Source organism: Scatophagus argus, chromosome 11 (genome assembly GCF_020382885.2).
Source record: "Scatophagus argus isolate fScaArg1 chromosome 11, fScaArg1.pri, whole genome shotgun sequence".
Lineage (NCBI taxonomy): Eukaryota > Metazoa > Chordata > Actinopteri > Scatophagidae > Scatophagus > Scatophagus argus.
The window spans coordinates 20403777-20425901 of NC_058503.1; the positions used below are offsets into that span (position 1 = coordinate 20403777).

General features: G+C 41.1%; 1 protein-coding gene across 2 annotated transcripts in view; it reads right to left on the reverse strand.

Annotated features, from left to right (window-relative positions):
• Positions 1–22125, reverse strand: part of col5a2a (collagen, type V, alpha 2a) — a 38159-nt gene that overhangs the window by 12155 nt on the left and 3879 nt on the right. For both annotated transcript variants that reach the window (XM_046405006.1, XM_046405005.1), the window contains exons 2-17: positions 6095–6328; positions 5585–5604; positions 5450–5482; positions 5310–5342; positions 4997–5050; positions 4117–4209; positions 3826–3897; positions 2391–2435; positions 2203–2256; positions 1973–2026; positions 1450–1503; positions 1268–1321; positions 1043–1096; positions 862–906; positions 567–620; positions 180–224 (exon numbers count right to left, since the gene is read on the reverse strand). In XM_046405006.1, the coding sequence (XP_046260962.1) occupies positions 180–224; positions 567–620; positions 862–906; positions 1043–1096; positions 1268–1321; positions 1450–1503; positions 1973–2026; positions 2203–2256; positions 2391–2435; positions 3826–3897; positions 4117–4209; positions 4997–5050; positions 5310–5342; positions 5450–5482; positions 5585–5604; positions 6095–6328 (998 nt within the window). The remainder of the gene's footprint in view (positions 1–179; positions 225–566; positions 621–861; positions 907–1042; positions 1097–1267; positions 1322–1449; positions 1504–1972; positions 2027–2202; positions 2257–2390; positions 2436–3825; positions 3898–4116; positions 4210–4996; positions 5051–5309; positions 5343–5449; positions 5483–5584; positions 5605–6094; positions 6329–22125) is intronic.

Below are 22125 nucleotides of genomic sequence, written 5' to 3' on the forward strand. Positions count from 1 at the left end.
AATTCTGGAAACACATATTCACATGACAAATGTGCAAACATTTTGAAGGAAATATGCACAGCTTAAGCATCCCTTTTCCACTCAAACCCATATTTGCATGGGTATCTATTCAAAACTATGTAATCCAGTCACTGATGCAATAAATCCACAAGGATAAATGACTGTGAATACTGACTTACCATTGGACCGTGTTTTCCGGGGTTACCAGGTGTACCACGCTTACCCTAAAAGACAAAATTGATTAACGGTCTTATAAAGTTACAAAGTTATACAGTTAAACACTGATGTTAGGTGCTTTCCTTGGAAATGCCCAGTTTTTACACTTACACTTCAGTTTTGGGGGATCCTCCCAAGAAAATTTTACATTAATTTGGCTAATGTGGTGCCCAAAAGAGCTTGTGTAGTGTACTACACCTAAGTCTTAAAATGGTATAAGAAAAATTGAATAGTTGAGAATGAAGAAACAATTAGTACACATATTAGTAAGACACAACCGCCAATTATTTTTAAAATCTGACATAGAGAGAGAAACATAGTCATGGCAGCAGATGTTTTATTATCCTTACCGGTATGCCGCTGGGTCCAGAGCGTCCCCTCTCTCCTGGCATCCCAGCAGGACCCTGTTACACACAGCCAGTAATAAATTGCAGCTGTCCTCCATTCAATTCAAAAGTTTAAAGTGAGGAAGTTCAGGGGGTTATATACAGCATACTGGATTTAGCCTCTTTCAAGACAAGAGCAGAATCCAAATCAGAACTGCATGTGTACTGCAGTCAGTGTACACTCATGAACATAATTCACTACCTTTATGGAGGCCTTAAAAGAGAATAAATGTTTGAGAATTTTGAGAACATAACTTACCATGGGTCCAGGGGCTCCCATTGGACCAGAGGGGCCTGTAGCCCCCTAGAAAACCACAGAAAAGTAGTGTTTACTTGTAACAAGATAACACTGCTTGTAGTCAAATGTGTCACTGAAATTCAACTATTCAACAACTGAAAACTAATATATATATATATGCTTTATTTTACTTCACTTATACCTTGGATCCAACAGCTCCAGTTTCACCTTTTTGGCCAATTGGTCCGCCGTGGCCCTGTTGACAAAACCAATAAAAGCAACATTGACTTAATTGACTCAGTGAAAGTGAACACTAAAGTCATTTCACTTTTATTCAAAAAGTTAAAGTGAATATAGAGAGAACAAAAAGGGGAAAGCATGTTAAGCCTCAATAACATGTCTATAAATTCAGAGGATTTACACTCACCCTGTGACCCTTCAGTCCAGGAGGCCCGGGTGTACCTGGAAATCCTCTGGATCCCTGAAATATGTGACAGTGAACAGCAGTGTGTGTTAAGTGTATTGAAGGTGCTCACTGTGGGGTCTGTGTAATCTGAATGAGGAAGGAGATGCAGCGTGGGCCGCGTGATGGTCAGTCGGGAAACTTACTGGTGATCCAGGGAATCCTACTTCTCCACTATTTCCTCCTTTGCCTGGTTCTCCCTGTGTGATGAAGCGACATATACATGTTATGAACTTATTTTGGCTTAGCCGTGTAGTTGAAGTAAAATAAATTAAATGCTGGCAAAACACACATAACTTTTCTCTAAGTTTCTGTATTTCATGAGGAGCCTCTAATCACATACTGTACTAAGGGGCGGAGCCAGAGCCTGTTACAGTGTTAAGTGTTTGCAGGTATCTTTTCCCTTGTAATCATCAAGCATCTCCTGGAGACTCTACTTCACAATGTTATGAATGCAGCCAGGCTTGTTGAAGTGAAAATACTCATTTATGATTACATATTTACGCCTAATCTTTTTCAAACTTTCCTGCTGATTACAGGCTTACTGTAACTGAATACAAAGTAAACTACTGAACAGATGTGTAAGACTAAATATTGGTGTGGTGGCCTTTTACTTCAGCTTGGGCATAAAAGTTTTCAAATTATGATTCTGTCCCAGTGATGACTTACATCTTCACCCGGTTTCCCTGAAGGGCCCTCGGGTCCCCTTTGGCCAGGTGAACCCTGAAAAAACACAATTAGACTATACATCAACATCAGCGCATCCTTCTGAGATCCGTTGCAGATGAATTCAAATGTAATCGAGCTAACTCGACTCTCTGTGTGTGTGTGTGTGTGTGTGTATGTGTGCATCAAAATCATGCAAATTAAACAAAACACGCAGAAAAATGATGATATACCATTTGCCCTGGATCACCGACATCTCCAGGAGGTCCTTGTGGTCCAGATTGACCCTAAGAGGTGTGAGGGAGAAAAAGATAAAAAACCCAAAAACTAATTTACAAGATAAACGCGGATCTAAAGAAAATAATATAACATCTTTGAAATATTGTCATTGTTTACTGCACAAAGCTTGTCGAGGACTTACAGGTGAGCCAGACGGCCCAGGAGGTCCTCTTGTTCCAGCCTCTCCCTAAAAAACAGACAGAACGAACTGAATTCAGCCTAATCCATTTAAAAGGTCAGAAATAATCACATGTGCTCACTGATGTTAGAGCAACAACGTGACAACGACTGAGGGAAGAACTCTTTTATTGTCTCTAAGATGTTGAGTGGCAGTAGGATGGATTTAATTACTGATCCATTCACCGCCTGACTAACCCAAGCACACCAAAACATTCCACTCAAGCAGATGTGTTGTGAATACAAGCGTAGGCTATAAAAGTCTATTTTAGCAAGAGTTAAATGTGCTAACTGTAAGGCATCATGGAAGTAACCACATGGGGTCCCAGAAACAATAAAACAAGAAAAATCAGGTTGTTCATCTCCTCTTGTCGATATGTCCATTAGTCCGCATCATCCTAATGAAATTATGGATGGGTAGATTTCAAACGTCTGCCAAAGCGCTGCGGTTGTGCACTCGCTAATTATAATGCTCCATGTACTTTCTAACTGAAACAAGAGTAAACCCATCTTAATCTGAAATCAGCAGCCGACAAGCTCCAAAACTTCAAACAAGATGGTTTGTGTTAGGGGTAAGCACTATAACAAAAATACTTTCCAACCTTTAGAAAAATGAGCCTTTCAATCATCACAACCCGAAAAACATTTAGGCTTCAGTTTTTTTCTTTTTCATTTGTGGTTCCAAACCACAAGTTACAGTACATATTTCATTAGTGCTCAGTTTCATATTTCCTGATCTTCAGTCTTTTACCTTTTTATAGCAATATTCAAAGACTGTTTTTATATGTTGCTCCCTTTGATTTCAAAAGTCTGCTGAGAGGACGTGTTTATTCCAAATGTGCACAATATTCATGATTAAAGGCGAACATGGGTTTACAGAAACTTTCAAACATCCCACTTACTGAGTTTGGAGGCCTAGCATTCATTAATTGGTAGACAAAGACAAAAATTGGCTTTAATATTCACATGAATGTTAAGAAAAAAATGTCAAAACTGTCACCTCATTTTTGACCAATTTGAACAGTTTCCATTGATAAGTTCAGTTGGCTGTCAAGGCTATTAGAAAATTCCACGGTGAACATGTGAGTGGATTAATACATCAAGCAGTGGTGGACTGAGGCGCTCTGAGGGGCATAAAAAGGGGCACCAGCACACAGGAAGTCCTTTACCACTTCACCATGTTTTATCCACTGGGAGGACGCCATATTTTCTTCATTAGTCAGGCACCCTAGATGGCACTTCATCATGTTTAATCTACCACAGAGGCATTCAAGAGGGTACTTTGGTTGTTGTTTTTGTTTTGGTTTTTCGTTTTGAACATGAAGGGAAAGCTGAAAAAAATAACCCTAGTGATGTCATCAGGGTTTTATAAACAGTTCATGTTCATATTTCGGTCTTACCCTTGAGCCGCTTAACATGCCCTGAGGTCCTGTTTTTCCATCAACGACTCCAGCCATATGGGACCCCAGGCCCTGCAGGTGAAGCAGGTTCGGTGTGTTCGATCAGTATGTGTTTGCCATCCATCAGTATGACAAATGATTACAAATGAATAGCAGATACAAATAATACCCAGGACAGGAAGAATTGTGGAAAATGAATTGAGCACGTACAAACATGAAAACAATTTAGTTTTTCAAGGTGAGACACTATTATTGGGCTTCTACATGAATGTGGCTCGATGCATGACTCACTCCTGGGTGCGTTGGATGTCCTGGAGGTCCTGGTTCACCGGGCTGACCTGGTACACCGGGCTCTCCATCATAACCCGCAGAGCCCCGCAGTCCCTGAAGAGCAGAGAGAGCGAGATGCTGATTCACTGGTTTGGAGACCGTTTTATAAATACACTCGGTCTTTTTCTGTGACTGTGAAAACACTTGGTGTGAAACATTTTCAATTAGGTATTTAAAGACTAAAATACAGATTGATCGATCAGTGTAGCTGAGATATTTTACTTTTTGGCAAGATGTCCGGTGGAACTTATTGCTCCCTTTTGAAATAATGCAGCTTGATTTTTGTTTGTCTATGAAGCATTAGCCGTAAAGTGCAGTAGGAAAACTATTGGTTATATACTAATAAATCACCTTCAAATGCTGCCCTCGACTGGATTGTTACTTCACCAAGAGGATCACATTCATTCATCAACCTGCTACATTTGTGCTTGCAAAGCACGTTATACATCAGCTTGCCACATTACATTACACTTTGACTGTTAGTCTGTTGCCCTTGAACCAAGTATATGGTATATGCACATGTATACTGTAGGATTTTCTGTTGTTTTGACCAGCCTGGCAGTTTGACAGCTAAGTGAGTAATGTGAACTCTTTCTCATGACCCCATAAAAAAGTCAAGTCAAGATGTCATGTGAATGCTATTCTTAAGAGCAAAGAGCTCACATTAATGTATACTGGAATTCAATGTTGCTATGGTTTATCACACTGTGTGCTGTCATATCCTCTACAACTGGTATGTTTGGTATTGTTAATATTTCTGATAAGGTAACATAATCTACAGACACTTTCAGTTTCATGTTTAAGTTCGGCTTGTCAGTGAGGACTTGTGGATGGGACATACAGGTCTTCCTTTGTGTCCACGAGCTCCTCTTTCTCCTGGAGAGCCGGGAGGACCCTGTCATGACGAACAAAACAAACCAGAGTTATGATATTGCAATCACACAGACACGTCAAAGAGGCGCTCAGAAGCCTACTGCTTTGTGCACAAGCCCTTTTAAGGTGAAGTTATGCAGGAGGTAACTGTACTCTTATGCCATCTAGTGTCAGTTCAGGTAGCTCAACATTCGCACACCCCAAGCTTCCAAGAAACTCCTTTTTCTCCTTTAAGAAGATGCTAAAAAAAGATTTTTAACTGTGTGCTGGTAAATGCTTACCGTTGGTCCAGGGCGGCCTCTGATACCAGTCACCTGCAGGATTATCATCAAACACATAATTATGATCTGCATTTAGACTCTGCCTGTGTTGATTCATACTGTCTGCATGTTCAAAAGCTTTATGTTTAACAGACACTCACAAGTGGGACATCCCCAGGTTCTCCCTTCTGACCCTGAATAAACAGATGAATAACAAAGCTTTCAAACTCATAGTTCACGATGATGAGAATGTCAGATAATGTTTAAAGTAGCAACATCACAAAAGTGTGGCCTACCTTATAGATCCTGCCCCCACCTACATTGAGGAAACAGCATAAGGAATAAATTGTTAATTGTTCATCCTACCATAAAGTGAGTCAGGAGTAGATACAAAAGCTGAGAATGTTGAGTAGTTGGCAAAGCAAAGAGATTGTGATCTTTATGCAGGTCAGTCAAGGTAAACAAAAGCAAAACAGTCAGTTACCACAATCACCCTGATGTGACTCATTCTTAGAGTCTATTGAGGTGCAGCAGCCTAATTAGTTTTTAGTTTATTGTTGCTGACACATAAATTGATTTTCCACTGTGATCAAAAAAACCTGACAAAGCTGAATTAATAATATTGATCACACATAAGAACTTTATTTCTTCTTTATTTTTGTATATATTTTGTGCAAAGCCCGTTGATCAAATGATTGTGCTTCCACCTTCAATATAAAGTAGCAAATTAAACACATTTCCAAGCACTGACACTTATTTCACCTCTGAACGACACAAATAACCACAGAAAGCGGCTGCTCGCTCACCATAAGTGCCCTGCCCCTGCCCGCCGTTGTTGCTGCTGGATGAATCGGTCTGACAAACAGGGCAGCACTCGCCGTCAGGGATGTACATCTTCTCACAGTTGCTCAGCTCATCGCACTGGATTTCATCACAGAGGACCTGGCCGTTGTCACAAACGCAGATCCGGCATGGCTCTGGCTTCCAGATGTCCCTGTTAGTGTACACCTGGCCATCTGCCGTGCAGCTCAGGTCATCTCCTAGAACACATGGAGGTGCAGGACAATTTAGCAGCTTGCGTCAATTAAAAGAAAAGCAACTAGTGCCCTGTGAGTTTCTAAACCTTTGTTTTACCCGCTGAAGGTTTGCCAAACACAACTGTTCTTTATTATGATCGTCATGAAACATTTAGCAAAACTGCAGACAAAACATGACAACATTTGCCTTTTGTTAATATGTTCCTGAACACGCAAACCTGGTAAGCTGAGCATAAACATTCATTCTTCCATCTTCTGTTGAGGCTCACTGGGACGCTAAAGCAAATCCCAGAATGCACTGCGCAAAAAGTAAAGGCTGTGTGGTTCACCTTAACAGTTTTACAAAAAGCCAGAGACTCCTTTGTCTGTATGAGGCAACATGATGAACCACTAAGCCACCCGCTGCTTGAAAATTCATTGGCTCCTCCTTGGAGCAGCTGCCTCAGGGGGAATAGTGGGAAGGGTTACAACCCTGTTCGATAACACTGCAGGGTGTTATAATTGCTAAAGAAATCATGATACATTTTAAATGCTAATGAAACCATAATCTAACAGGTTTTAGTATTCAACAGCTGCTCCCACCCTCAGGAAATAATTAATCCCAACCAACAATCTAAAAAAGTTGCACTGGAGAAAGACAAACATGCTGTGTACAGTACACTCCAACGCAAACATTTAGTTTGTTTTACAGTGTAATGTGAAACAAAGTTTTCCACCATATTCTGCACACACCGTCAGAGAAAAAAGGTCTGGAAAACACGTTTGTTGTCGCATAGTCTCCAGCTGTTAGACATGAGGTCATTTCCTCCTGAGGCAACGTCTCAAAAACTTGACTCTTTTGCAAAAGAGAAAACCTGGAGCCACCTGCGAAGCAGCTGTTGACTTTACTTTCTAAAGGCGAACTTGCCAACATAAAATAACGTGGCCAACAGTGCCTGCGCCGCCTTAGAAAAATTATCCTCACACACCCAATTCTGTTCACGACAACTCGGGAAATAAATATAAATCTCAAAATTCATCCTTTTCCAAGATATACTATCATGAATTATGACAGAATGTAGAGGGAGGCCTCAGGCCTGCTGTGTCTGCCTTCAGGACGAATCCTGCATGTAAGAACTCTGTAATCTGAGCCCACCTCTCTCAGGTCTCTCTGGCGTCACCTGTTCCTACAGTAAACAGCAGGTGGCAGCTCTGAGCTTCAGACTGCAGGTGAGTCAGGTTAGCTACAGGGGGAAAAAAGAAAGAAAGGAGTCCTAACTACTGAAGACGGTTCCTACAGTTTTGTATATTCCAGGAGAACTAGGGAGGGAGAACGTTATGTCAAACCTGCTCCAGAAACATCACGAGAAAGGTCAAAGAGCAGCAACAGTCAGGTAAAAGTGCACAAGGCTACAAGACAACATGTTTTAACATGGCTTCATCACAGGCTGAGACAGCATGTAGCTATAAATACCACTTGGCAGCTGTTTACATGTCATTTGGGAGAGTGATTAAACAAGCTGATTGCAAGATATCAAAGTTGTCAAATCAGTCAGCTGAGAGCTGACTTTAAAATGTTTCAGCAGTGATAAGTTGACACAAATAAGGAATACGGTTACCTTCACCTGTACAGAACAAGTGCACAAGATATGAATGCAACAAAAATATACAATGAAACTAAACTAAGAAATATGGACAAGTGGTAACATGAACAAACACTCGTATGAAATACAGAAGGTTATCATGTACAGAATGAGGTGTTTTTGTACTTGTTGTATAAATCTTTTTACACAACTGAGTTCTGAGTCAGTGTACTGTGGCTGTATCACCTATAGTATCACCTCTGGGGCAGGTTAAAGCCTGATCAGTGCTGTATTTTATAAGCAGATAATCAGTTCAGAGTAACTTCATCAAGATTTTTAACTATGGCGCCCCAACTTGAGAAGCAAAAATTACCAGACAGCGACAGCTTGGCCACCCTGCTGAATCTTTCAATTTATTTATTGAGTGATTATGATTGCTGATTATCATAAGCTTTAAGCATCTTTAAGTCATTTCTATTTTAGCCACCTGGACCACACTGGTGATAGACCTTTTATTGAGTGATGAAGGGGAGGGGCCCTACTGCAAGTGAAAACTGATAAAACAGATAGTCTTAAGAGACTCTTCGTACGAGATCAAAGAAAGCTATTTTAGTGATAAATGATGATGGGAGATAAATTAGATTTAAACCTGCCTTAACAAGACCTCACCAAGACCTCTGAAATACCTTGGATTAAAGGAAACGCGACGCTTGGATGCTGCACAAATGCACCATGTAATCAGACACTCTTAAACTCATTACATCTAATTTCACAAGTATGAGATGCTGTGATTTGGGTAATACCTCAAGACAATTGCATGGAAGACACACTCACACACAGACCCAAAAGTACAGAATCCAAATTTTTATGCATGTGGTGGTTCATTTCTCCTTTATTTTTTCCTCTTTCCTACCAATTTTGACTTTGATTTTTCCTTTCCTCTCATATTAATTATATCAACATTGTAGGTGTCCTGCAAGCAAGTGTAGACCAACGAACCAAATCATTGTGCAAAATGCTAATAAATCACTTAAAATCACTGCGACTTCTTACACAACCTGCACTCCTTAGAAGCGATCATAGCATTCTCAGGTAACATTAAGGAACTGTGCATATTAACAGTCAAATTCATCTGCGCATTAGGCCACAGCTGTAAAAGACGCTTGGACCTCCAACAGCAGTCAGACGTGAACGTAGACTGGTCATCTCCACGCATCCCCCAACCAGACTCATTGGCTGAGAGCTACAGCTTTTCATACAACCGTGCAGGTACACCTTCTCAGCCTTCCTTATTCTGTCAGACTCAAAGTATGTAAAGACATTAAACACACAACATATTTCAGTGACATCACTTCCTGACTTTTGACAGCCAGTGACATACCACTGTAAGTTGTGGCCTTTCAAAATGAAAACCAGCACAAGAAGGCATTTCTTCTCTTCTTCTCTGGTGACACTTGGAATCACCATAGCCAAGAATCTTAAATTTTGGAAAACAAACTCTTTTTTTTTTTACTATAACAATCTCAAGAACAAGCTTGGCTGTTCCCTTAGAAATACTTTCGCATTTATGATCAACTGGATTGGAATTCTTGTTAATATATCCTAAAGCAGGCTATGTTATCTCTTCTTGGAATCTCATTCAGGTAAGTATTATCTTTGCAGGAGATAAACTGTGTCTGATGTGAGTCCCTTTCACGGCCAAGACGTAAAAACATCACACAAAAGATGTCTGGTGGAGCTGTTGGCCGCCACATGGCTGGAGAGCCATTTTTCCTGTTGAGCTTTGAGAGCTTTCAAACAGTGTGTGTTGGAAGAGTTTGAAATTCACTGGGAAAGAAGTGTGGTTTTCAGAGCGGTCTTAAAAAAACCCACCATAAGGAGGAGAGTGGGGGGGAGGGGGGGGGAGCGACGTTCACTTTTTCCCTTCCTCTCAGCTCAGCTAATTCATTGCAGGTTCCACACTTTTCCACAGACGCCGTAAAAGCATAATCGTGACAACGGCGAAAAGGCACGCTCTCCTCTGAGGGTGACTGCTTGATCTGGATTTTCCACTAGTCAGCGAAGAGGGCAGACAGTTTCCTGTCCTGGTTTAAAACACAGAGTCTGGAGCTCTTCAACATGACTCATACTCTGCACCTATCATTTCACCAGACATCGGCCAGATAACAGGGAACATGACAGCCCCTCGTTTAAGTCATTTTAACACATCCCAAATATGAGGAGAAACCTGGGACAATCTGCTTCTACCTTGCCTCAAAATGCGATGTAGCTGGCAAATGTGAGGGGACCAAAAAAAAGTAGTTTATGGATTTTCCTTGGCTCATGTGGAAATACTCATAACACACTGTCTTCAGGGAGAGTCTATTGCAGCCACAAGTCGAGGGGTTAGAAAATGACCTGATGGAAACAATGAGTCACATAAAAATGGAATTCTCATTTCCTTTTAGAAGAAAAAAGACGAGTGGGTCCGAACTGACAACCACCATGTCTTCGGATGGATAGTGATGATAAAGTTGCAGACCATTTCTGATGTTTCTTTCCATACTGAACAAGTTCTTTGTTACAGTGAGAGTAACTTGCCTGACTTGACTGACACGGTTAATACCACGAGGAGTACAGCCTGATTCCTGGTCCAGATTCAGATGAGTTACAGCTGCTGAGGGGTGGCTCTGCAGCAGCTGCACTTTCCTGCTCTAAAACCCTCGGTGTCATGGCCAAACGTAAATCTTCCCTCTGTAAAGGACCTTTAGCTCAACATGTGATTGGTCTGCCGAAGTTTGTCCATAAAAGCAGCCGTTCCTTAAACATCAGACAAGATGTTTGCCCTATTAGCCCAAAGCCTCAGCTGTAACGGGTCAAAAACATGTCAAAGCAGTGTTTTGCTGTGAATCAACACCCTGTGATTATCCCTCAAACTTTCTTCAGTGACCAGCACAAAGATTTTAATATGTCCCAAAAAATCTCTGCCTGTTTTATATTCTGAAGCAAGGAGAATTTGCCGTGTTATGCTGTTAGTGCTTGAAATGTGAAATAATGCTCTAGTTTGAACATGCTCTTTACCTTGGCTTCTACAAACAAAGCTCGCTATCTCGAGGGAGGGGTAGGAAGCTCGGGCCAGGAAAGTTGAAATGAATAAGTAGCTTGCTGATTACATGTCTAGGCTTTTCCATCAACAAGCCCCCATCTCCAATGGCTCTTCCTTGAAAGAGGCAACCACAGTTACGAGTTGTTCCCATCCCAGGTTCAGCCCTGGAGGACTGTGGTTGTGCTAAATTACATCCCTCCCCCACCCCCACCCCCTCTCCTTGCCCCCTTTGTCTGTTTGGCAGACTGACTTGACTGCTCCCTTGGATTTGATTCACGTCCAACTTCTAACTGTATGTTTTAGAGTAGAAGTGAGTATTAAACACTGAACATACATTTCAATATTAAACCTACACAAGTCCTGATTTCAATGAACTCATCCCTAAGAGGCAAAAACAAGCATTTAAAAGATGAATTACGCTTGTAGCCACACATTCTCAACCATCCTGCCAATGTCATAAAAAATACATTGACAGCAGTAACTGTAAGAGAGATCCTTACTAATCAAACAGGTTCCGTGTCTTCACGCCATATGGAAAATGCATTGTACAGCATGTGTGTGTACTCATTATGAACTGAATATGCTGTGCGACAGATGGCGTGCTCTGAAATGAATAACTTGCTGTAATTACAGAATTAGAAAACACAAGCAGTTGAAATGAATATGCAAGCTACTAAACAGTGAATGTTCTTCACTTTGAGAAACAAAGGCTGGACCATCTTTGGGCTTGTCTGGAGGCTCTCACCGAGGACAGGGTCAAAGTTCAAAACCGGGGCGCTTGTTTTCTGCTCAGGCATCAAATACACTCAGACTAAACTTAATGGGAAAAGCTGTGAACTGAAGACAAGGTCCATACACAGATCATGTGGATTCTCAATTTGGTCCATCTTTCTGTTCTTTAGGTTCTCTGTGGCCAGTTCTTCATGTTTGCTTTCCATGCTTTTCTGCATCAAATATGCTGCAGTCATGTGAATCCAGAAGGCAGTATTATTTAGTAAATGTCATGTCATGTTTGCAGTACTTTATCATAACAGGCTGGGACTGGAACACTGATGTCTGAACCTCATGACCCCTCTTTATGTTCTAGTTCTTAAACTGTAAAGAGCTACAGCAAAGTAGTTCACTTGGTGGTGTGATGACTTTCAGCGGTGAAGTCTTGTGACTTGTCCTGCCACAACAGCACAATAACTTTACATTTAAGTAAAAACATATGAAAGCTGATTCACACAACAGTACAATACAATAGCCTGGCCAACCTCACGGTATTCGAAGAGCCACAGTACATCACTGTCGAAAGGTTTTTTTGCTTGAATGTTAATGTGAAATTGCCTCTGAGTGCAGAACAAAGCACCAAAATGTGGTGGAAACCAGATCTTACACAAAGTCCAGGTAACCTGATCAAGTTAAAGAACACACAATGACACATAGCTGCACACACTGCTGTCTAACCTTCACTTCATGAAAAAGTGTAGCTAACAGACAAAAAAATAGTTCATGTGTTTGCTATAATGTGTATTAAACTAACTTGGCAATATGGTCTGATCATAAAATCGAGCATATAAAACCAAAAGCGGGCTCAGAGTAAGTTTGACGTCTTTGCTCACAAAGTCAAAGTCTGTCTAAAGTCAAAAGGGTTATTGGTGTTAAAGCCCAAGCTGAGCTGCAGTCTTTATTTTTCTTTTTTGATCTTGTAGAGTCATAAAATTTATTTTTTCAAATTCCAACTCCAGTCCAGGTCATGTGACTCAAGTCTGCACCTCTATACACAAAATACTGTGACAGGAATTTGGTGCTGGAGCACATAATCAGCACAGCATACACAATCATTATCTCATCTCCACTGACGTGTTTGTGAAGATCCAATAAACCTTTTAAATGTGTTAATGTCAGATAACAATGCTGCATTTACCTGGTCTATGTGAAAGCAGGTATGCAACAAAGGAAAATGGGTGACGTCAAACATTCCAGTTTACCAGAGCAGAGTGTTAACATATACAAGGGGTCAGAGCACCCTGGTGTTTTACATCAACTGAGCACACAGCCAGATGTGAAAGAATAAACGGTGGATTCTGCAAATGGTGGAACTCGAAGGAAAGTTGTCTCCAGCACTCACTGCGTGACTGAAATACAAGGAGGGCTAGTGTTTCAGTCCAAAACAAATGGAAGAGAAATATAAGTAAGAAGTCATATAGCACGTTGAGATTTGAAGAGAGACAATATAGAGACAAATGGTACAGTCACTATTGTGACACACCATTTTCATTCTTAGCTTTGTCTGGCTGACAGACTGAGGCGTCTATCACAGCTTGGAATTCATTCAAAACCAAATGTGGAGCAAAGAAATGTCTGATGGTCAAAATGTTTGCAAATGTTTTGCACTGGTCAACACTGATACCTTGGCACTGCAACACGCTGCACTAAGTTGACACAGAGGTTGTGAGGTTATAAAGCTCATGTTTGTCATGCCTGGTGTTTTTTGTTATGCTTTGTCTTTTGATTTCAGCCCATGTGCCATGTTTCATGTTTGTCTTGTCATGTGTTTCCATGTTTTATGTTCAAGGGTTATGTCATGTCCTGTTTTATTCTGAAAGTGTCTCTTCCCCTGTGTGCCCTGTTGTCATGTAGCTTTGCTTTTGGTTTTCTTGATTGCTTTCTCCCTCCTAATGTGTGTCACCTGTGTCTCATTGTCTTGTCTATTTAGTCCTCGTGTTCCCAGTCACCTGTGGCTGGGTGTTACTTTTACAATGTCTTTAGTGATCATGCCAGGAAACCATTTGTCTTGTCTTGTCTTGTCTTGCCATGTCATGTATCGCCAGGAGTTTTTTGCTACAGTTTTCTTTGATTTCAATTCACAGTAAGCGTGAGCCTGTTTTGTGAAGTTTATTTATTTTATTTTTGGAAATAAAGACTTTTGCTCGGACCTCTGCCTCGCCTGCCTGCCCTTTTTAGACTCTGCATTGGGGTTCAGCCTTTTCTGCGTTAGCCAAGACGGCCATTTTTGACAATGTTATGCTAATGCCACAAATCATCTTATTTCTTGGTGCTGGTCAATTTAGCCAAATCACATAAAAAAGAAAAGAAAAATCCTTTTTTTCTCACATAGTCATGTTAGAGGCATTTGTCTTGAAAATCACTTCAAACGAGCTCATGAGGTTTGAAGGTATCGGCCTTCAAAGGTTGCATACCTGACATTCTGACTATTACTATAGCAGAAAAACAGCTATTTGCTATGTGAACATGTATGTGGAGTAATGAAGGCAGAATTGAGTTCTGAGCTTCTCTGCTCATTGTGTTGGCTGCGTGTGCATGTTGGTTCCTGTCAGACCTTCTCCGGCATCTGTTTGGAACATGGCTGCCTGTCTGAGATCTCGCTGTGCACTAAATGTTTCTGAAAACATTTTAAACTGAAAACAGGCTAAACAGTAACAGAATCTTGATCTTATTTGATCAGCGCCGCCTGATATTGCAGTTGTGTTCAGAGGCTGATCTTTCCTTTTTTGTTGTTTTTGTCTGAGATGCTGGCGCTGTAGTGTGATACCTCATGGCAGTTTTCACCTTTAAAATCTGGTCACCATCCCATTAAAGTGGCAGTGAATTAAACAGTGCAACAAATGTAGCATCCAAAGTATTGAAAAATGTCCACAGGATGGTAATCCACAAGCCTCACTGTCCATAGCTTTTTTTTATTATCCTCACTAATGGAGTGGAGTGTTCTGAGAGTGTGTGGTTGTCTGTCTTTATGTGTCGACCCTGCAACTGGCTGGTGACCAGTACCCCACCCCTTGCCTGTAGTTAGCTGGGATAGACTCCTGCGACCCTGATGGATAAGCGGCATAGAAAATGGATGGATGGGTGGAATTTTCACTTCACTTTTCACCACAATTTTTTTTCAAGTTTTGCTCACAAACATAATTCAGTTTGCCATAATTTTCCCAAGCTGGTGGCCGAAATCTTGGAGACTGATTTTCTCATAACCTCAAACCCAGTGCTGAAATGATGTGCATGGATGGATCTTTAAAGTGCTAAACAAGGAAATATGTTTTTTGGGGCGTGTTTTTTGAGGATTAACCAACAGTTTAAAGCACAAAAACACCCTGCACTGTTAACAACACCATCTGCCTGCAGCTCACATCAGTGCTAAACGCATCTGTTTGCTTTTCGAGTGCAGCTCAAGGCGCTGGAAGCCCCCTTCTGTCTCCTTCTCTTTCTGTGTTTCACTTTGAATATGTCAGTACAGGAGCAAAGGTGGATGCATCAACACAACATCTTGTTAATTTAATTTTCCTGATCTGAGTCCCTAAATCGACACAGGAGCAACATCACACTCCTGAGACAACACTATCATCCACAAAGTCGCAGTTCAGCCCGCAAAAATCCGTACAGAAAATATACAGTGGGCTCAGCAGATGGTCACGCCCTAATTGGTAACAGAGACTTTTCTAAAGCTCTAAATGCTGACTTGTAAAAGCCAAATGATGGAACGCACATGTTCAGCCATTGTCTTTCTTTAAGTTGGGGGGAGGATTGTGAGTTGTTTTATGAGGTGTCCTATATTAGTGGCAAGGAGCAACCCTAAAGGCAAGAGAGACTTATTGCCTCCACATTTTGTCTGACCTCAGTGCTACAGCAGTTCAAGGACGCCGCATCCTCTCCTCAAACCCAAATGGCTGCCGCAGGCTCCTTTCTAAATCCCACTTTTTTTCACTCTGATTACCCTGTGTTTTCCCATATCCCAGTCAATCTCTCCAATCTCCTTTTCTTTCTCCTTATCCCTATAAAAACACACCGCCTCCTTTTGGACTTTTCCCCCAAACACTGTTTTTTCCCCCCATTTTCTGCTCTGTTCCTTTTCTTTTCCTACTGTGCCTATTTTTAAGTGTGCTCGTCTCTGTTATACTTTCTTGCAGTTTTTGTCTGTCTCCAGTTTATGAGTATAAAAGCTCAGAAAAATGATGCAACCGCTGGGCCCTGACGCCAGCATACGCTCATAATCTGTGCAAGGGATGTTTACCATAAATATTTACATTCTCAGCTGGTCTGCATTGTGTGAGGTCACAAGCTTTACATTTTTTAGATTTATATCACTGAGTCAAACATAATAAGTTAAAATTCCAAGACTGACTAAATTATAAGCAATTATTACCACAATGGGAACAACTCCTCTCACACAAGACGAAGAAAAGCATCAATCATCTGTTAAGGTGTCCACCCACACCAAGCCTTAACTTTTTTTATCATGTAAATGGAAGTAGTTATGGGACTGAATGCCACAGCAAGATTTTTTCAAAGCAGAAAATTGCATCAGATCATTGTTTGAGAGTTATGTGTCCTCAGTGTGTTCAGAGCGTTGCAATTTTACAAATGGATTGCAGTCCTGAAACTCAAACATGAAGCCAATGTTATGGAGAGGCTTTTGGAAGCACGGGCTGAGTCTGTAATGAAAACAATGTCTGAGCAGATTGTTTGTAGGCCCAAAAAATCCCCAAAACATTTTGAGATATGCTTGATTTGGCGCTGGTCCAGTATCATCTCTGAAATGGAAACTGTGACTTAATTCCAGGTGAAATACATCAACTGTTGTCCCAGTTTATTCAGGCAGAGTGTATCTATTATTACTTTGCTTATTCTAATGGTAACCATTAAAGTCTCCTGAGCTTAACTAGAAATACAGAGGGATAAACAGCTTGTGGAGTTTCCAGTAATCGCCTCCCTACAGGTACAAACCACCTGACCTGTCACTGTTGTAGAAGACTCATGCAGTGGCTCCGCTGGCCAATAGCCAGCGTTAGCTGTGGTTATTATCGGCTCGATAACCGAGAACGGAGAAGAACGTGCGAGGAGGTCGACGCTGTGAGGCTCCTCGCTGTGGTGACATCAGTGAAGCCCCAGGGGGAACACACAGAATTTATCACTTTCTCTTTATTGCTAAATGGAGCCCTTGAAGTTTACTGCAGCCTGCATTTTTGTAAATGCTGGAGACAGACGGAGACAGAGAAAGGGGATGAGGTCAGAAGGTCACCGCCATGATGCATTTTATTTTAGCGAGGTCACCGAGGCCTGGCAAAGTAGCTGTCATGTGGATCTCTTTTGAAAAGGTTTCATCTGCAGCAGAAGCGGCGTCTGAGTTACATGCTTTGACCGCCAGAGACTATTCACAGCTTGTGCTGCTAAACACGTCTTTGTCACAGTTCTTGAAAAGTAAAGTGAAAACTATGTGCTTATGAATAACTTCAAGTGCTGATTAGTATCTATAAAATCCGGTATTGTTAAGCTCTAAAACTTTCCAAAATTACTCCAGACTAAGCAACTTTCCATGCATGAAAGAATTACATGAAGAGCTGCTGATAAAATTTCATATCACAATTTTGTCTTGTGAAGGGAATTAAATCCATAGTTAAATTTGTGTTAAGTAAATACTCACACACACACACACACAGAGTGACATGTATTTCTCTAATGAGAGAAGTCTGAGGGCAATATTCCCACCCAGGTCCTTGTGACATGGCAAAACACCAAACTGCATCAAGCACCCCCAGCACTATTTTACCAGCATCCTGAGTGCTTTCAGCAGTGTCCTCAGTGCCAAGCTGAGGATTATTTCTTGCAGCAGTTTGTTTGCTGAAACTCCTCCCTTCTATCAGTAACAGCTGCATACTTTATTCAACATGTCATCAACAGCTGTGTGAGAAATGTCTTCCCAAAAGGCAGAATCCAACCACAGAAATGCGATGATCGGAGCTGTGTTCAATTCTAAAGAGCTAGCAAATTGCCAGCTGTCCTAATTTCGATACAAAAATAAAGGACCTTTCACAAAGTGAATGTGTTTCAACTGCTACCAACAACAGTGTGTATTTCATTTACTTTTGTCCATAACATTTCCTAAATCAGTTTTTTGATCTCGCACAGGTCATGAATGACAACAGCCAGAGCTGCAACACTTGCTTCTCCAGAGGAAATTCCAGTTTGATATGACTTCCTGTGCTTGTGCTGGACCAGTTCAATTGCAATGTACAGTACAGGGGCCAGAGAATGAGACTGGAGAGAGGTATTAAACAATAAACAATCCTCTGGGCTTCCCTCATTGCCTCTTCCACTGCAGCACATTCTCACTCTTGTTCTCATCATAGATTCCTCCTCTTATCCTCTTTCCCTGCCTTGACTCCTCTCCGCCTTCCTCCTCCTCCCCTCTCTTTCAGCTCTCTGTTCCTTCTCTGTGCTCCCCTCTCTCCAAATAGATATGAAATATAATGAACTTAAGTTTCCTCCTCTTTGGTCTTATGCCATGTTTAAAGCTTATCCCCCTAAATACCAGACAACATCAATGAAAAGCTTAGAGAGCATGAGATTAAATAGAAATCTGGATCCAAAGCCTGAACTCGGAGCCCTGATTTTGTCCAGGTAAATAAAGAGTCATGTGGTGCACATTGCAGTTCTATCTCTGTAAACCTGAGGTATTTGTTGGTGTGGAGCTGTTGTGGCTGATGAAGGGAAGCCTGAGCCAAAATGTCTGTACACCACCGCAATTACAAGGTTATTCGTCAGGATAGTGTTTCTTTAAGAGAAATCATGCGGCTTCACTTTAATTCTGAAGTATATTTACAGAAGCACAAAGTGCAAGCATTTGATGTAATTCGTATGGATATCATTTTAAAGCTGGCAGACTGTAAATTACCATGCCAGGGTTTGGGTTTCCTGTTTCTAACTTTCCATAATGTGCTGTAAACAGTTAAAAGATAAGGCAGCGAGGACGTTTGAAGCCTGCTAGTTGAACACATGAATGCAAATTAAATCATCTAACATTTAATGTTAGCTTTACCACTTCAACGCACTCTCACAAACTCTGACTCTTTCAACCACATCTTCACCCATTTGGTGAAATCATCTGGGTTAAATGGTAGCCATGAGTCACCGACTACATGCAGACTTTTCCACATCTCAATGGTCTGACTCTGTGTGAGAAGTGCTTGTCCGGGAACACTGACTGGAGATTGCGGCCGGCCAGTGAGCAAAGGGCAGCACAGACTCACATTGTGTGCGAAGAATGCACCCTTCTCTTGACTGAATAACTTACTTCCTTACTGGACATGTTTATGAGTCAGGGCCCATTTTGATGCGACAGAGCATGATGCAGTGAAAAAAAAAATCTCCTTAGTCTTATTTTTGTGCTTCACAGAACAGATGATGTTTCCAGCTAATACGTGTATCTGCCTTGCACAAAATGATGAGTTTAATAGCAGTTGACATTTCAAGAAACATCATACCCTCTGCTGAGATCTGGCAGCGTTGCACAGTAAGACTCCAACGCTATGTGTGTTGGAACTCAACTAAACCTCATATTTTTTTCCTCTTAAACATGAGCCTGCTGGAAAACACATTTGTACGACTGAAGACCAGTCTACATTCATTATAAAGACTCATTTTGCCACAGATCCATGCTACTTCAAGACTCTACAGCACTGACAGTATTTGTACATATTTGTACAAAGATTTTGCCTTCTGCATGATGTACATGTAATGCCATGATGTACAATCATTTGGCCACTTTGCTTACTTCCACTGCTAGGATAGCAACGTATGGATGCTACATCTGTCTTTACATATCTTGCCTCATGTGATCTCCTTCCAGCCAATCGTGCTTTCTGAAGGCTCTGACAGCTCGGTGGCACAGCTGTCAGTCACTCATTAGAAGCAACTTGGAGGTGGAGCTTTAACTTTCTCCCTTAAATATGTTGTATTCAAATCTTGTTTTTTTAATGTAGCCTTAACTGTTTTTACACACAGACCGAGCACTGTTGTCTTCTAATTTTATTTTGTAAGAGCAGGCGCCACAAAATTGCCACGCTGATGACCAAGTTCCATCCGTCAAAGCTACGTCAGTTTGCTCTGAAAAAACCTAATAAACCAAACAATCGATTAAATACGTGTTCTGTAAAATAACACATTTACACCTCTTGCATATGGAAACGTTCCTCAAAATACCGTAATTTTAAGCCTCTGGTGCACATGGGAGAAGTTCTCAGGTCTTTCTGTCAGAAAGCTCTTTGTGACCTGTGTTTGATGTCGTAGAAGTGTCTGTTTATAATCCAAACCATGATTTTTTCTAAACCTATCCAATTAGTTTTGGTGCATAAACCTAACCAAAGTGTGACTGAAAAATTAAGTTATGAAAAAAAAGTTGAATTACAAAATTAAGAAAAAGAAAGCCTTCAAGGTGAGAGTGCGTGACCCACTCACCTACAACAACCTTCCTGGCTTTGCAGATTCAGTCACTCTTTATACTAAGTGATTTGACTCCATGAAGGCTCTCTGGCAGAAAACTCTGAAGGATAACGTATTCCAATCTGGCAATGCTGACACTGTATTCCATTGATCTGGTACAGGAATATGGACTACAAAAGACACATCAAACAAGTCTTGACAACGAATAGGAATTCCAAACTCGGTCAAGGCATCCATCACAATCAACACAGAGAAAATCTACTGTTTCTGCTCGTCTCGGAGAAAAACCTTGATACTGCATGTCCAAGCGTGCTGATAGTGATGCAACTCCTCTAGCTTCACTCGCACACAGCACAGTGGTTCACCTCCAAATGAGAAATTCATCACTGGCAAGACATACAATTTATTGCTTTTAACAGACTGCAGCAATGTAATCCTCATTGCTTGAGCTCCACTACAAGAAGACCACCTGCATCTTAAAAGTGACCTCAAGGCATCTCACCATAAAGTCAATCAGCTGTCCAACAAGTTGTTAAGAACCTGAACATAACTTAGGCCACACTGCTAAACCTTGTCACCCACCAACACCCATGTAAGATCCACTTGTTCACCCTCTGCAGTTGTAATATACACAATCCAGCTACAACTTAGAATTTAGGTTGGACCACAACCTGTAATTATGGCTGACAGTCGCCATTTTGTGGCATTTAAGCAAGTAAGCGTAGTGCTTGAGAATCTGACAGACAACATCATCACATTTTTAAGAATTTATGAGGGAAAAGTTACGAAAATATATTTGACACTTTTAATTAAAACTCCATCAAACTTAAATCATAGTACGCTATTAAGGTCTCCATGGAGTGTGCGCATATACAATCTTTTTTTTTTTCATTACTGACAAAGTGATTCGTCTTTGCTTAATTAGAAAATTTAATTAAGAAGGCTCCAATCTGATTTTGCTGAATCATTACCTGGCCCAAAGCACTTCACCACAGAGAGAAAGGTTCCCAGATGGGACATAACATCTCATGAAATTGGAAGATTTAAAGCAATTACGGCAGCCCTTTGAAAAAGTCACTAGGGGGGAGACAGAGGACATGTTCAGGGAGAGTGCTATATTACATTAAGACCTGCCAACCTACAGAGGATACGCTGCAAAGGCCAAAAGTCCTCCTGATCTCCTGGAGAAACTACAACCAGCTGTATCAACACTCACTGTACAGGCAGACTGCGCTGTGCACCAGTAATGGCTGGCTTTCTCAAAGGCATTAACACGACTCTTTGGTTTGTTTTCCTGGCATTTGGGGATGAGCAACCTTTTCTGTTGTTGAGAAAGACAAAGGGTGCCTTAAATGGATGGCAAGTGACAACTTTTTACGAATAATTAAAAAGGTTTCCAGCAACTGAAGTAGCAGAAGCTGACATGTCCTCTTCGTCTTTAGTGTGGGTCACACTGCTAGATTTCCCACAATGCAACAAGACCCTCCCTGCCTCCTATAGGTACTCTTCTTTTCATATAGACTTTTCATTAAAAATGGGTTATTTTCTCAAACTTTGGATACCTCCCCACAGAACCGCAGCAATGTTATTCAAGTGCTTTCACAGTCTTCTCCTGAGGTTTCTTACATTTTTCCCCCCTTAAAGGTTTTTTTTGGGAGGGAGGGATTTTTTTCCTCATCCAAATCCACGGTCTGGAGGATAGAGTATACTGTACAGACCATAAAGCCCCTCGGAGAAATGTCTGGTTTGTCATACTGGGCCACTAAAAAAAAACTTTACTTTTGAAGTACAAGCTGAACCTTATGGGTTAAAATGGTGGATTGTTTAAACTTTTTGTCAACCTGATTATTTTTTGTTTAATTACAATATGTCACATGAGTTTAGTGGCCAAGGTCTTCCAGAACGAGCAGCAGTTCTGGCACATTCTTAATTAG